Source organism: Harpia harpyja, chromosome 4 (genome assembly GCF_026419915.1).
Source record: "Harpia harpyja isolate bHarHar1 chromosome 4, bHarHar1 primary haplotype, whole genome shotgun sequence".
NCBI classification, from domain to species: Eukaryota; Metazoa; Chordata; class Aves; order Accipitriformes; family Accipitridae; genus Harpia; species Harpia harpyja.
The window spans coordinates 13,214,344-13,227,645 of NC_068943.1; the positions used below are offsets into that span (position 1 = coordinate 13,214,344).

General features: G+C 46.0%; 1 protein-coding gene across 1 annotated transcript; it reads left to right on the plus strand.

Moving 5' to 3' along the window:
• Window positions 1-2,461: 2,461 nt before the first annotated feature.
• On the plus strand, window positions 2,462-6,112 carry SLITRK1 (SLIT and NTRK like family member 1). Its single transcript, XM_052786015.1, has one exon. The coding sequence runs from the start codon at window positions 2,756-2,758 to the stop codon at window positions 4,832-4,834; it is 2,079 nt and encodes a 692-aa protein (XP_052641975.1). The 5' UTR covers window positions 2,462-2,755; the 3' UTR covers window positions 4,835-6,112.
• Window positions 6,113-13,302: the final 7,190 nt, after the last annotated feature.

Sequence of the window (13,302 nt, forward strand, 5' to 3'; positions counted from 1 at the left end):
TTCGAGGCTGCAATTTTTGATCCACGGAAGGTTTCCAGCCAGCCTAGCACCACCGCCCCACCCCCACCCGACATCACTGAGAGACAAAGTCAAAGAAACCATCAGGAGAAATGAATTAATGCGCCTCAACGTGGCGCCAAGTTTCCTTCCCTCTTTTTTTTCCTAATGAAACCACTAATATATTTCTTGTGGTGCTTTCTGTCTCAGTGGCATTTTATCTCTTCTGGCCCGTTTGTAATTTATTGGGCAGGCTTTTTCAGGGCCAGGATTTCTCTCTTTTTGTCTGTTTCGTTTCCTCCTCCTGTCCCATTTCGCCCCCCCCCGACCTGCTCCCCCCTCCCTCCGTAGTCCCTGCCCACCGTAACAAACCGAAAGGCCAACTCTTCATCCTGGGGACCCGAAATGGCCACGGTAACTGTTGTAACTTGTCTGTGGTCTAATTACATTAATTTGATAAGATCATCGTCGGCAGGATGTCTAATTTACTTGCAAGCAGCAGCCAGGGAAAAGCTTTGACCAAATTAGCATGCCGCCAGGACCAGGGGGTGCAGGCTCCATATGGCTCCCTGGCTTTCCCTATAAATAACCCTCCTCTAGCCCACTCCCGCCGTTACATCCCCCCACCAGCGTGCCGCAAAGTTCACCAGCGGCGCCGGACGGGAGCGGTACCGCCCCGGGCTGCAGGAGGCACCCGGCGGCCGGGCTGCCTCTCCCGCCCCCGCCTCCTCCTCCTCCTCCTCCTCCTCCTCCTCCACCTCCTCCTCCTCCTCCTCCTCCTCAGCGCGATTTGACAAGGCAGGGGGAAACGCAGGTTTCCACTTGCACCACCAGAGGTGCAACTGGTTCTTCGCTCGTAGGCATCTGAAACCCGTCCAAATGATGCAGAAACTTTTGTATGCTTGGCTCCTTTCTTTAAGGCCAGGCACCGATTTTTCCGCTGTGTAATCTCTTTTGTCAGAAGGGTGGGAGCTGGAAAGAGCGGCGGGGGGAAGAAGGGGGAGGGGGTCGAGGGAAGCGAGCGTTGTATTTCCACAGAGAGGCTATTAGGAGCATCCCTAGAGAAATACCTATACATGTACATGCGTGCATCTCTAGATATTTGTATGTAGATAAGAATGTCAAGATGCACAACTGTCATTTTCAGCCCTCTCCTCCCCCCCTTAAGGGAGACACTGGATTCTGTGGGAACAGGTAGCGTGAATTGCTAACGGTGCAGCAATCCCCTCCTCCTTGCCCCCCCCCCCTTCTCTGTGGTCACCTAAATTATAAAAATATATGTATATAATGCAATAATCCATGGTTCGACATTGCATGCAGAACAACAGCAAGAGACCAAATCCGGCATGCAACACTATAGACTGCAGGGGAGGAAGAAATGTGTTTAAAGCAACGATGAAAATGGCGTGCAGAATAATTACCTCAAATTGCTATTCGCTTGACACCCTGACACTAATTGTGTTCGAGCCATTGGGAAATACAATAAGGCAAACGCACCTTCCGCGCCTGCTTGTGCAGGTGTGAGTGCGTGTGAGCGGGGGCAACAAGGAACTGGTCGGGAGCAGGGGAATGCTAAACTTCCCATCTTAAAAGGAAAGAAATAAATTAAATAATCCATTTAGGAGAAAGCCTCTAAATAGATCGACAGCTTTTAATGCCAACGTTTTTAACGCTTGCCCTGTACGTGGATTGATTTTTTTTTTTCTCCAGCATTCCCTCAGCAGATGGATTTTTGCCACTGCAGCTCAGCAGAGGGTGTCAGATCTTTCAGAGTGCACCAGGTTGAAACGAGCAGAGCCTCTTAGCAACTCTCCCTCTGCGTGCATGTGAGTGTGTGCGAGCGTACGAGTCGGCAGCAGCGGAAGAAAAAGGAAAGAAGAGCGAGCGAGCGAGCGAGGAGGGGAGGCAGCGCGGCCGGCGGGGCGAGGCGAGAGGCGAGGCGAGAGGCGAGAGGCGAGAGGCGAGAGGCGAGAGGCGAGAGGCGAGGCGAGGCGCGGCCGGGCGGGCGGGCGGCCCCGGCCCCGGCCCCGGCCCCGCGGCAGGCTCCGGCCGCCGGCGGGCATGGGCAGCCGCGCACCGCAGCGGGGGCAGGCGCGGCGCGGCGCCGGCGGCTGGGCGGGCAGCGCCTAGGCTGGCCGGGGCGCGCTTTCAGCACCGGGGCGCTGGACAGCGCCCGGCGGGCGGCGGGCGAGGAGCGCGGCTCCGCGGCCCCGCGCGGCGAGGTCAGGCCGGCGCGGAGCCGCGCGCGGCGGCCACCTCCGCGGCCAGCGCCGCGCGCTCCGCCTGCGCCTCCCGAGCATGCGGCGGCGGCCGGCGGCTGGCAGCGCCGTCCCCGTGCCGGTGAGCCAGCCCGGCCGGCGGAGCTCCGCTTAGCTGCCCGGGAGGCGCCAGGGAGGGGGACCGAGGAGGGGGATTGGTTTGGGGCTTTTTTTTTTTCCCTTCTACTTTTTTTTTTTTTTTTTTTTTTGCGTGCCTTGCAGTACGTGCCTGGATAGTTTGTGGATATAATTATTGACTGGAATCTGGGCTGTTGCAGTTGTACGTGGGGGGGGGAGAGAGGAGAAAAGAAAGAGTCCCCCCCCCCCTCCGCCGACCCTCCCTGCTCCCCCTGCCCACATTTTTTTTTTTTTTTTTTTCTCCCCCTTTGGCGGTGGTTCGGACATTTCATGTATTGAATGAACTGGAATCGCTTTCCGCGTGAGGAGGATGGTTGCTGTTACTTTGTGATGAGCTCGGGGATGAATCGCTCGGTTTAAAAATGCTGCTTTGGATTCTGTTGCTGGAGACGTCTCTTTGTTTTGCTGCTGGAAACGTTACAGGGGACGTTTGCAAAGAGAAGATCTGCGCCTGCAACGAGATAGAAGGGGATTTGCACGTAGACTGTGAGAAAAAGGGATTTACCAGCCTGCAACATTTCACCGCCCCAACTTCCCAGTTTTACCATTTATTCCTGCATGGCAATTCCCTGACTCGGCTTTTCCCTAATGAGTTTGCTAACTTTTACAATGCAGTCAGTTTGCACATGGAAAACAACGGTTTGCATGAGATTGTTCCCGGGGCTTTTCTTGGGCTGCAGCTGGTGAAACGCTTGCACATAAACAACAACAAGATCAAATCGTTCAGGAAGCAGACTTTCCTGGGGCTGGACGATCTGGAATACCTCCAGGCAGATTTTAATCTATTGCGGGATATTGACCCGGGAGCATTTAGGGACTTAAACAAGCTAGAGGTGCTGATTTTAAATGACAATCTCATCAGCACCTTGCCCCCCAACGTCTTTCAGTATGTGCCGATCACCCACCTCGACCTCCGGGGAAACCGTCTTAAAACCTTGCCTTACGAGGAGGTCCTGGAGCAGATCCCAGGCATTGCCGAAATCCTGCTAGAGGATAACCCCTGGGACTGCACTTGCGATCTGCTGTCGTTGAAGGAATGGCTGGAAAACATACCCAAAAACGCTTTGATCGGCAGAGTGATTTGTGAGGCTCCCACTAGGTTGCAGGGCAAAGATTTAAATGAGACCACAGAGCAAGAGCTGTGCAAAAAGAACAGAGTGGATTCTAGCCTAGCTGCTCCCCCTGCCGAAGAAGAAACCTGCGATCCTGGTCCCATTCCAACCCCCTTTAAAATACATGGCAAAGAAGACCCTGCCACGCCAGGATCTGGTCCAAACGGAGGTACAAAGATTCCCGTCAACTGGCAAATCAAGACCAGACCCACCGCTGCCGTGTCGACAGTTAGCGCGAAGAGCAAGCTACCGGCTACCGTGTCCTGCCCGCAGATCTGCAGCTGCGATCAGATCCCTGGCTCGGGTTTAAAGGTTAATTGCAATGACAGGAATGTGAGCAGCCTGGTGGATTTGAAGCCCAAGCCGTCCAACGTGCAGGAGCTGTTTCTGAGAGACAACAAAATACACACCATCAGGAAATCCCACTTTCTGGATTACCGGAAACTTAATTTACTTGACCTGGGCAACAACAACATCGCGACTGTCGAGAACAACACCTTCAAGAACCTCTTTGATCTGCGATGGCTCTACATGGATAGCAACTACTTGGACACCCTGTCCCGGGAGAAATTCGCCGGGCTGCAAAACCTGGAGTATCTGAACGTGGAGTTTAATGGGATCCAGCTGATCATGCCCGGCACCTTCAACGCGATGCCCAAGCTGAGAGTCCTCATCCTCAACAACAACCTGCTGAGGTCTCTCCCAGTAGACGTGTTCGCTGGGGTCTCCCTTTCCAAGCTGAGCATACACAACAATTATTTCATGTACCTCCCGGTGGCGGGGGTGCTGGACCAGCTCACCTCCATCACCCAGATCGACCTGCACGGCAACCCGTGGGACTGTACTTGCCCTATCGTGCCTTTCAAACAGTGGGCAGAGATGCTGCGCCCCAAGGTGATTATGAGTGACCTGAGGTGCGAGTCCCCTGAAGATTTCTTCAAGGAGGATTTCGAGTCTCTCTCCAACGACGTGATTTGCCCTCAGTTAAAAATCTCGCCCACATTAACTTCCACTAACAAAAACAGCACCGGGTTGACGGAGACAGGCACTCACTCCAACTCCTACTTGGAGACCAGCCGGGTCTCTATTTCGGTGCTGGTGCCAGGGCTCCTGCTGGTTTTTGTGACCTCTGCCTTCACGGTGGTTGGCATGCTGGTGTTCATCCTGAGGAACAGAAAGCGGTCCAAGAGGAGGGACGCCAACTCCTCCGCATCCGAAATCAACTCCTTGCAGACGGTCTGCGACTCGTCCTACTGGCACAACGGGCCCTACAGCGCCGACGGGGCCCACAGGGTTTACGACTGCGGCTCCCACTCCCTCTCGGACTGAGGCGGCGGGCGGGGCAGGGGCGGCCGCCCCCCGGGACCGGCCCTTCGCGCTCCGGCCGGCGGGGTGGCCGCCGCCGGCCGGGGAGGGCTCCGCACCTCGGCCACCCTTCGCGAGAAACGAAACACCCACGCGCGCCCCCTCCTCACAACCCCCGTGGCAAGCAGCGAGGCCCGGCGTGCGGCGGGGGGGGAGCCCGGCGGCCGGGCGCGACCCCGCGGCCCCGCGCGGCCCGGCGCGGTGGGCGCATCCCCCGGCCGGGCGCTGCCGGGGCGGCAACGGACACGCGAGGACCCGCTTCCTTCGGCTCCGGCGGGGCGGAACACGGCTCCCGGCTTTGCTGGGCTTTTGTTCTGTTGTGTTGGGGCTCGTTTTGCTTTTTTTGCCCTCTTCCCGTGGGGACCGACCCCTCGCCGAGAGGCCGGGAAGAGGAGGGGGGCGGAGGAAAAGGCTGGTGTCGGCCTCCTCCTGACGGCAAAGCAGGAGTGGAAAGTTGCACGAAGGCATGAATGTAATGTAAATAAGTGACTCCGACTCCGAAACGAACAGAAAAACGGACAAAAAAAAAAAAAAAAAAAAAAGTGCTGCATGGCTCGCATGGATACAACGCACCCCAGGGACGCTCCAGCCCCCGACTGGAAGCAGCGTCTAGTTCACACCATCATCCCTCTTACCTGATAAGTCCCTTCCTATCAAACCTTCTATATACGAAATACAGTATAATAATAAAAAGTGCCATTTCGCCATTTTTGTGTGATCAATAGGCAGTAGAGATCGTACTTTTACCGTGGAAAAAATTGTAAAAGTTTTATTTAAAACATAGTTGCATGAATATTCTCATTGGATTTTTTTCTTTTTTCTTTTTTTTTTTTTTTGAGGTGGGAATTACTTTGCTGGGACAGATTTGCTTTGTTGATGGTGGGTTGTGTTTCGTTTTTCGGGGCGGGGGGGAGGTCTGGTTTTGTTTTCTCTCTCTTCTTTTTCAATATACATATTCAGTATTGCCTTTCCATCTGAATGTAAAAATTAGTACCCTTGATTTCTATTATGGTAACAGTGTAAACATACAAAAAAAAAAAAATCCAAGGCAGTTAAGCATGACCAATTAATGTCACTCTAGTGCTTAGGCTGCAAAGTTTAATGGTAGAAAATTCTGTGCTGTTGTAAATCTTACTATAACTTGAGGAAACCAGAACTGAGGAAGCAAGTGAAACTTACTAATTCTATTCGAGGATTTTATAATGGCATATTTTTTCAGTATTAAAGTGAAAATGTTTTCAACTCCGGGTCCTTACCATTTTTCCAGCATCAGTTCTTGCAAGTGGGTTATTTGGGTTTAGGGGACAGAGCCTCCTTTCAGTGCTCTTTGTGTGTGCTTCTCTCCCTCCCTCCCTCCCTCCCTCTCTCTCACTTTCCCTCCCTTCCTCTCTCTCATTCATTCACAGGCAGAGACAGAAACACCCTTCCCTCACCCCTTCCCCAATGTAAATAACACACCGAAGTTTCCTGCCTCCTCCCCTCTCCCTCGCCTCCTTTTTTTTTTTTTTTTTTTTAATAATGCGGCAGTGAATCCCTTTATTAACACTGTGAATCTCTCGCTGCTGCCGCCGCCGCCGCCGCCTCTGCCTCTGCCTCTGCTGCACACACTGCAGATATAGTAGGGATGTTAGCGGGGACTTGGTTTAATTGACTCTGCCTAGCTCGCTCTCATTAAGCCGGAGCAGGATTTCAGCGCTCAGCTCTCCAGGCCCGGAGGCAGGTTGCCGGACCGCCGGCGAGGCGGGGCTGCGGCGGGCGGCTGGGCTCCGGCAGCTGCTCCCGATGGGAAAACTAATTAGCGAAGGGACTTTCCCATCCCTGCTCTGGGGAGCTGCACCCTTTGCTATCAAAGGCTGAGAAAGCCCCACGGCGCAGTGCTGCAGCTGGACTTCAGGCAGCTCGCGTTTGGTGCCGTTCCCGTAAGGGGAAAGCGCCCCTAAACCCAGTAAAACCTGTAAAGGCGAAAGCCCTGGCAAATCACTTGTAACTCACAGCTCAAGTCCCAGTGGAGATAGGGAGAATTTCAGTCACGTTGCTTCTGGCTTTCTCCAGGCAGAGAATCCTTTTAAAGAGTAAAACACCATAAGGGACTTGCTAAACTTCAAATACTGATTTGGTTTGCTGTATAGAAAATGCCCACCTTTGGGATACGCGAGGAGAAAACAGACATACGTACACACACACCGCAACAGATACGCTCTTGAAAATGAGGCAGAAGCCTGGTCCCGGGTGTTCATGAAGTATTAAACGTGGAGAATAGATCATTCCTCCAGAATCCTTTATCGCTGTGGAAAGGTCTGCAGTCTCCTAGAAAATACCTTGAAGTTTGGTTGTGTAGCTCTGAAAACGAGATGTCCTGCTTAACTATACAAACCGTTCCTATTTCGAGGGCCCCTCTTTATTCCTCCTTGCTTCTTCATTAGACTGATTGTTCTGCCAGGACATTCTATGTAAGACAAAGTGATGGCAGTAGAGGCACTAGTTTGCCATTGTGCATTGTGCAATCTACCAGACGCAGAAGAAAAAGAAAATGCATTTACATGTGAGCCAGTATTTCTGTCCTCAGCAGGCCATCGAGTTTAGCTTAGGCATACTCCAAAAAAACATTTAAGAATAAGCCCGTGCACCCCTAGATGACTACCTAAGTCTCGCTGTCTTCTCCACGGTACTGTGGTGATAAAACTGAAGAACTGAGAGCATTAAGGATACCTCCCATGCTAAAAAATCAGAGTTACGTTACAGACACTGTTACGGAAGTTAAGATAAAAGATACAGTAAATTAAAGATGTCAAATCACTGACTGAGATCAGACTTGCATGCGTTCCAGAGAATATAACACTAAATATATGTCATTTTGATTTGTCATCATTGAGAAGTTGCATAAACTTGTAACTTTGCTCATTTACTTTCCTTAAAGTGCTAGTTCATTGGCACACTTAAATAGAAATGTCTGTTCAATCGAAGTGTTGAAAATATGCAATTTATCACCGTGTTTCTAGGTTGGGGCTGGGGGGAAATAACAAAGTGATCTTTTCCCTTTCTATGCCATTTTCTGATTTTAACATTCACATGATTCTTTCTTCCATCTTGCAGACACTCACCCTTAAGACACGTAACTCTCTGAGATGATATAATAATTACCAGGCTTTGAATTACGATGTTTATCGAAGAGCACGTTCAGCTCTTCTAAGGTTATCTTTATCAAAACAAAACACTCAACTAAAGAGAAAAATAAGAGAAAGAAGAGGGATGATTGAGGATACATTGAAGGAGAGTGAAGTGCAAGTATGTTAAATATGTTTAGCTGTACAGCATTAACACCAATAACAAAAAATTTAAATGTTTTATTCATTTTGATAAAGCCTAACTGTTGTGATAATACTTCTAACATTGCAAGCGTATATAATATCCATGTTGTATCAAAACGTGCATTTTTTTCTGCTAACTTAAGAATCTCCTAACTTCAGGCATAAGATATATCACATTGTTACTTCTGATCTCTTCTTCATCATCACAGTGAAGAGACTTCTGTTGTTTCAGAAAGGACAGAGAAGAAAGGAACAGATATCTTGTTTAGTTAGTTTAAAAACCAGAGTTTTATTTTTTTTCTGCAAACAGTTCAACTAAGAATAGCCTAGAATTTAAACTGTTGCCATAGAAATATATACCTGTATGCATGGTAGCCTCTTGCATGCCATTGCAGAAGACTGAATGGAACTCTAGGAGCAATCTGAGAAATATTAAACTAATACCCAATAGGTGATACATATCATTTTGAGCAGAAGTGTACTGTTGGAACTGCACAGGAATGCATTATTATATTGCTTTACTAAATTTATCGGTTGTGCCAGGTTATTTTATAACTTCAGCGCACTTGCATTGAAAACACACTGTTTCAGATGTGCTTGCAAACTAAGGTGAGGTAAATTTTTTTTAGCAAGAGCGGGGTCAGATTTTATCTGATGGAGAAGAAAAGGCTTTGTGTACTAGTCTTTACTCGGGTAGAACAGCCATTAACTACAAAAGGTGAACATTTCACACTTTCTTAAGCTGGTGGCAAAACTCATTAGGGTGAAAGTTAAGGCAGCAACAAGCTGCAAAATGCTCCTCCTTCCCAATAGAATAATCTCTAGCTTCCATTACCCGTGAGAAGTTTTGTAGGTCTCCCAAATATCAAAGTCTCCCAAAGACAAGTAGCTCTTAGTAAAGGGGCAACCTCTTTCTCTTTGTATTTTTGCAAAACACAAGTTGCAAAACAGAGCAGGATTTTGTTCGAGAGTTTAGTGTAGTTGTTTTTACTATTAGGACCAGTCAGAGAGGGTTTGGCTACATTTTTTTCTTCGCGAGTGATTGAAAGTGAGCATTCTTAGATGATTATGGATTTCAGCAGAAAGATCCTTTTGTGTTTAGAGAAGTTTCCATAGTTATATACATGAAGTAGGACAATTTCTGTGGTTGAATCTTATTCCATGTGTTTGTGCAGTTCAGATTTGTGGGAATTCTTTGTGACTTATGGTACAGAAATTTCCAGGCACTGGGCAGGACTTCTGAGCTGGCTGCTGCATAAGTACCTTTTTTTGGTATTTGGGAACAAGTCAGGAAGTGAAGAATTAATGGTTTGTGTTGGTAAGATACGGTTGCCCTAAGACCACTCAGATATTTGTATAATCTGTTTAAAATGTATAATGATCTGTTTAAACTGTATTAGGAGTATGGACATGGCCAATCAAAATCACAAGAATCTTTTTTTACTGTCCTCAGCTTTTCCCAGACAGAAGAATATTAACACTGGAAAAAATGTGGACTAAAAAGTGTTGCAAGTGTTGTGTTTATTATGCTTATGTTTAGCAAGGGTAGCTTAATGGGTTAACTTGTAACAGAAGATGATATTCAACATAATTGTCTGAGAGTTTCAGAAACTTTTATGATACTGTCTTATAGGTGGAGAAATATAAATGAGATCCATCAGTATTACTTCTCCAAGATTAATTACTGGGTCAATTGACATATTGTTGTGCTGAATGGTTTCATTTAACAGCTGAAGTTTCTGAATCAATTTCTGCGTATGCTTCTTAAATACATTCTTCAGTTATGTGAGAGAGGAACAAAGTCAGCAGAAATTCCCCTGAAGAAAATAGCAGTCTCCTGCATCAAGCACTTGAAGGCTAAGACTGAAAATTCATAGCAGAGGAAAGAATGGACAGAAACAGTCCATTGTAGAAAACGCTGAGTTGACTCTAAGTGAATGACTGCTTTAAGTGCCATTGTTTTAGTGGTATCAGTGGCACAAAGTGCTCTAGCATTTGCCCGATAGAAATATCGGTGCCATCAGAACTCCTTCTCCATCCTTCTCCCTTTCCATTAGGTAGCAAGATTGACCCGTGTCAGATAGTTTCCAACTAAGCCAGTGGAACAAATTCTCTTAGCTATTAATGACTTTTATTGATATCATGACTGTTCAGACAGAACCCTCAAGCTTCAGTCTCAGAGCATGTCTAAGCATGGGTCATCATGCTTGGTTTGTGTTACTTTATCATTCCTGTATCAGTTGCAGCTCTCTTGCAAGTGGGAGGGTTAGCAAACGAGGTGCATTAAAATGTGACTTGAGGAAAACAAGGGAATGGGAATATAATGGTTCTTCTTCCTTTAAATGAGAACTCAAATAGTAAAGATGGGCTGGGAAGCCACAATGAAATCTTTGGAGACCAGTGGAAAATGTAATGCAGAACAGCTAAGAAGGAATTAAGAAGCAGTATAGTCTGGTGAAAAAATTAAGGGATGTGACTCATTTTGTGGATCACTATGCATCCTAGAGTGTAGGTGGTATTTGCCTCACCTAGCTTGATGGGCTTGAATGAGCTGCCCTAGCACAAGCCAGTAGTGCCCTAAGAAGTGTACTGGGGTATATGAGATGTGTGCATGAGGCTGGGAGATACAAAATAAGGACTAGGGCATACTCATATATTTCTGGAGTGGCAGCTGGAGCCTAGGTGCAATACATTAGGGCATCTGAAATAGGAGTAGACACCCGTGTGGGAACAACTGAATTGAACTCTGGATCTAAAGTGAGAGGCTGGTGGCTTGGTTCACATGGTGCACATAAGTAATTGGAATTACCTTGGTATCTGAGCTGTCTGCATGGTGGTGACAGAAGAGACTCAAGGCTTGTAGGACCTATGGTCAGCTGGTGCCCAGGCAAGGTACTTTAAGATACCACAAATGGCACTGCATGTCTATGAGTGGGCAAAGGAATTGAATCCTAAACATACCTCAGTTATATACACCTGCACTGCATATAATTAAATGCACATGAGAACTAAATCAAACCCTTGAAATTATACAAAATACATTATATCAGAGATGGCTAGCCAAGACATGACAATTCATTTTTAAGGGATGACTGTTAATTTTTAGAGGGTATCAGTCAGGTCAGATATATCCCACACAATTTTTTCCTAACTTGGATTTTATTTTTGTGTTTTCAAATTGCTAGCTCTTTGACTTGGGGATGGCATCCTAATGGTTGCTTTTGGACGGGACTCCTATTTCAGCTGATGCCTTTAGAAATTGCTATAGTACATAATAACTATAATAGAAACATCATAAAGTAATAGAAGGCTCAGGAAACAAAAAAGTAACAACAACAAAAAAATCCTGACAGTTATTGCTGCTACCATAATAGTAAATAACTGGTTCTTGGGTCAAGCTTGAAATATAAATGAGGAATACAATACTCCAGGGTTGCACTCGTTGAAGTCATTAAGATGATCACAATGAGAGATAAATGCTAGCAATGGATGAGAAAATACAGTGGAAAGTGTTTCAGAAAAAATCTGGTTTATGAACAGAAGGTGCCAAACTGTAAGTGGTTTTTCACAGGAGGATTGAAAAGGGAAAAATATAATTTAGTTATGGACACAGAGTAACAACCTATTCACATGAGATATCTTAAAGGGAAGACAGATGGTAGGAAAGATTTAAGTGCTGGATGTAGAATATGTGGCTAAACCCCCGAGACTATTAGTCATATTGTAAGTAGATGTATCAAGTTGCCCAGGATAAACACAGCACAACAAAGTTGGCAGTATTGCGTACTGGGCACTCCACAAGCAATATGGACTTTTAGAGAGAAGTGTCAGAACTTAGATTGGGTACAAATGGAAAGAATGAAAGCATAAAAACAGTATAAGATTTTTTTCACTGTCACAGTTCGGGAAGCAAATGTTTCAAAATTAGTTACTGTGGTTATAAAGGTTATTTTATTAGGTGTCTTTATGGTGGATTTTTCTCTATTTTACTTAATTGGGTAAGAAAATATTGATAAACAGGATCTACTCAAAATATAAGCATAGTCTAATTCTCTGGTATGTGGTGAAGATCATAGTAGTTGAAAAGTAAGTGTGTGAGTGAAAAGATGATCCTTTCCTGGAAACATTCTTCATAAAGTTAGCTCGATGGACACCTCTAAACTACTGAAATAGAAACAATTTTCTGCATTTTTGGGTGCATTTTCACTGTTGCAATAATCTTAGATCCCTATCAGAAATTGTGTTCTTCGCTATGACATTATGTGTGGCAGAGAATAATAATATTAACAGCAGTAAAGGTAATAATGATACCTTTCATGTTTAAGGTTTTTTTGTTTTCTTACTTCCTATAGTAAATTAAGATGTATATATATGCTATAGGGAGAAAAACACCCAAGCCTATTTTCTCTTGCTCTCTTTTTTTTTTCCTTTGTCTTTTTTGTACTTTAATGTAGATATACATGCCTTTGAATGTAAGAACATGATGCACAGACAAAAATATGACAGTGTAAGAACGAACAAGAGGAATGCACTAAATACAGGTGCTAATCCCTGCAGATTTGCTGAAGTTATTCAGGAAGAAGAACTGCAGGTCTGAACGGCAGAGTGAACGATGTTACTGGCATTGGCTAAAGGTGCCCATGGGAACAGGAAGCACTTACATTTTTGAAAGGTCTTTCTATGACTATGCTGCTATTAATGAAAGATGATCTCAACTAACTAAATTTTAGTATAAGACAATAGTCCTCTAGAACTAAATAAATGAGGAGGTATATGTAGAATAATGATTAGACTGTTGATTTGGGCCTTATAATAAGGCAATATTGAAATTAAGCTGAGAAGGAAGTGGTTCTTACTACAGATTCAGAAATTGCTGTCTGCCCAAACATATTAGCTCAGTTGCAGACATGTATATTAAATTAGGCCCATTTGTGCTTTGAACAAATTCATAGTATTCATAAGTTCCAATCTGAATAACAAATGTAAGGATCCTTAGCCTCATTTTGTATTGTACCTGAGCATGTCCATTATGTTATATAGATGAAATTAGGAATGAAATAAAAGTGAAGAAAAAATTTTGCTAGTAAGGTTTAAAAACGGGTTGCACATTTTAAAGGATCGGTT

Coding starts and splice junctions, on each gene's coding strand:
- SLITRK1 (XM_052786015.1), top strand. CDS start 2,756: ATGCTGCTTTGGATTCTGTTGCTGGAGACGTCTCTTTGTTTTGCTGCT.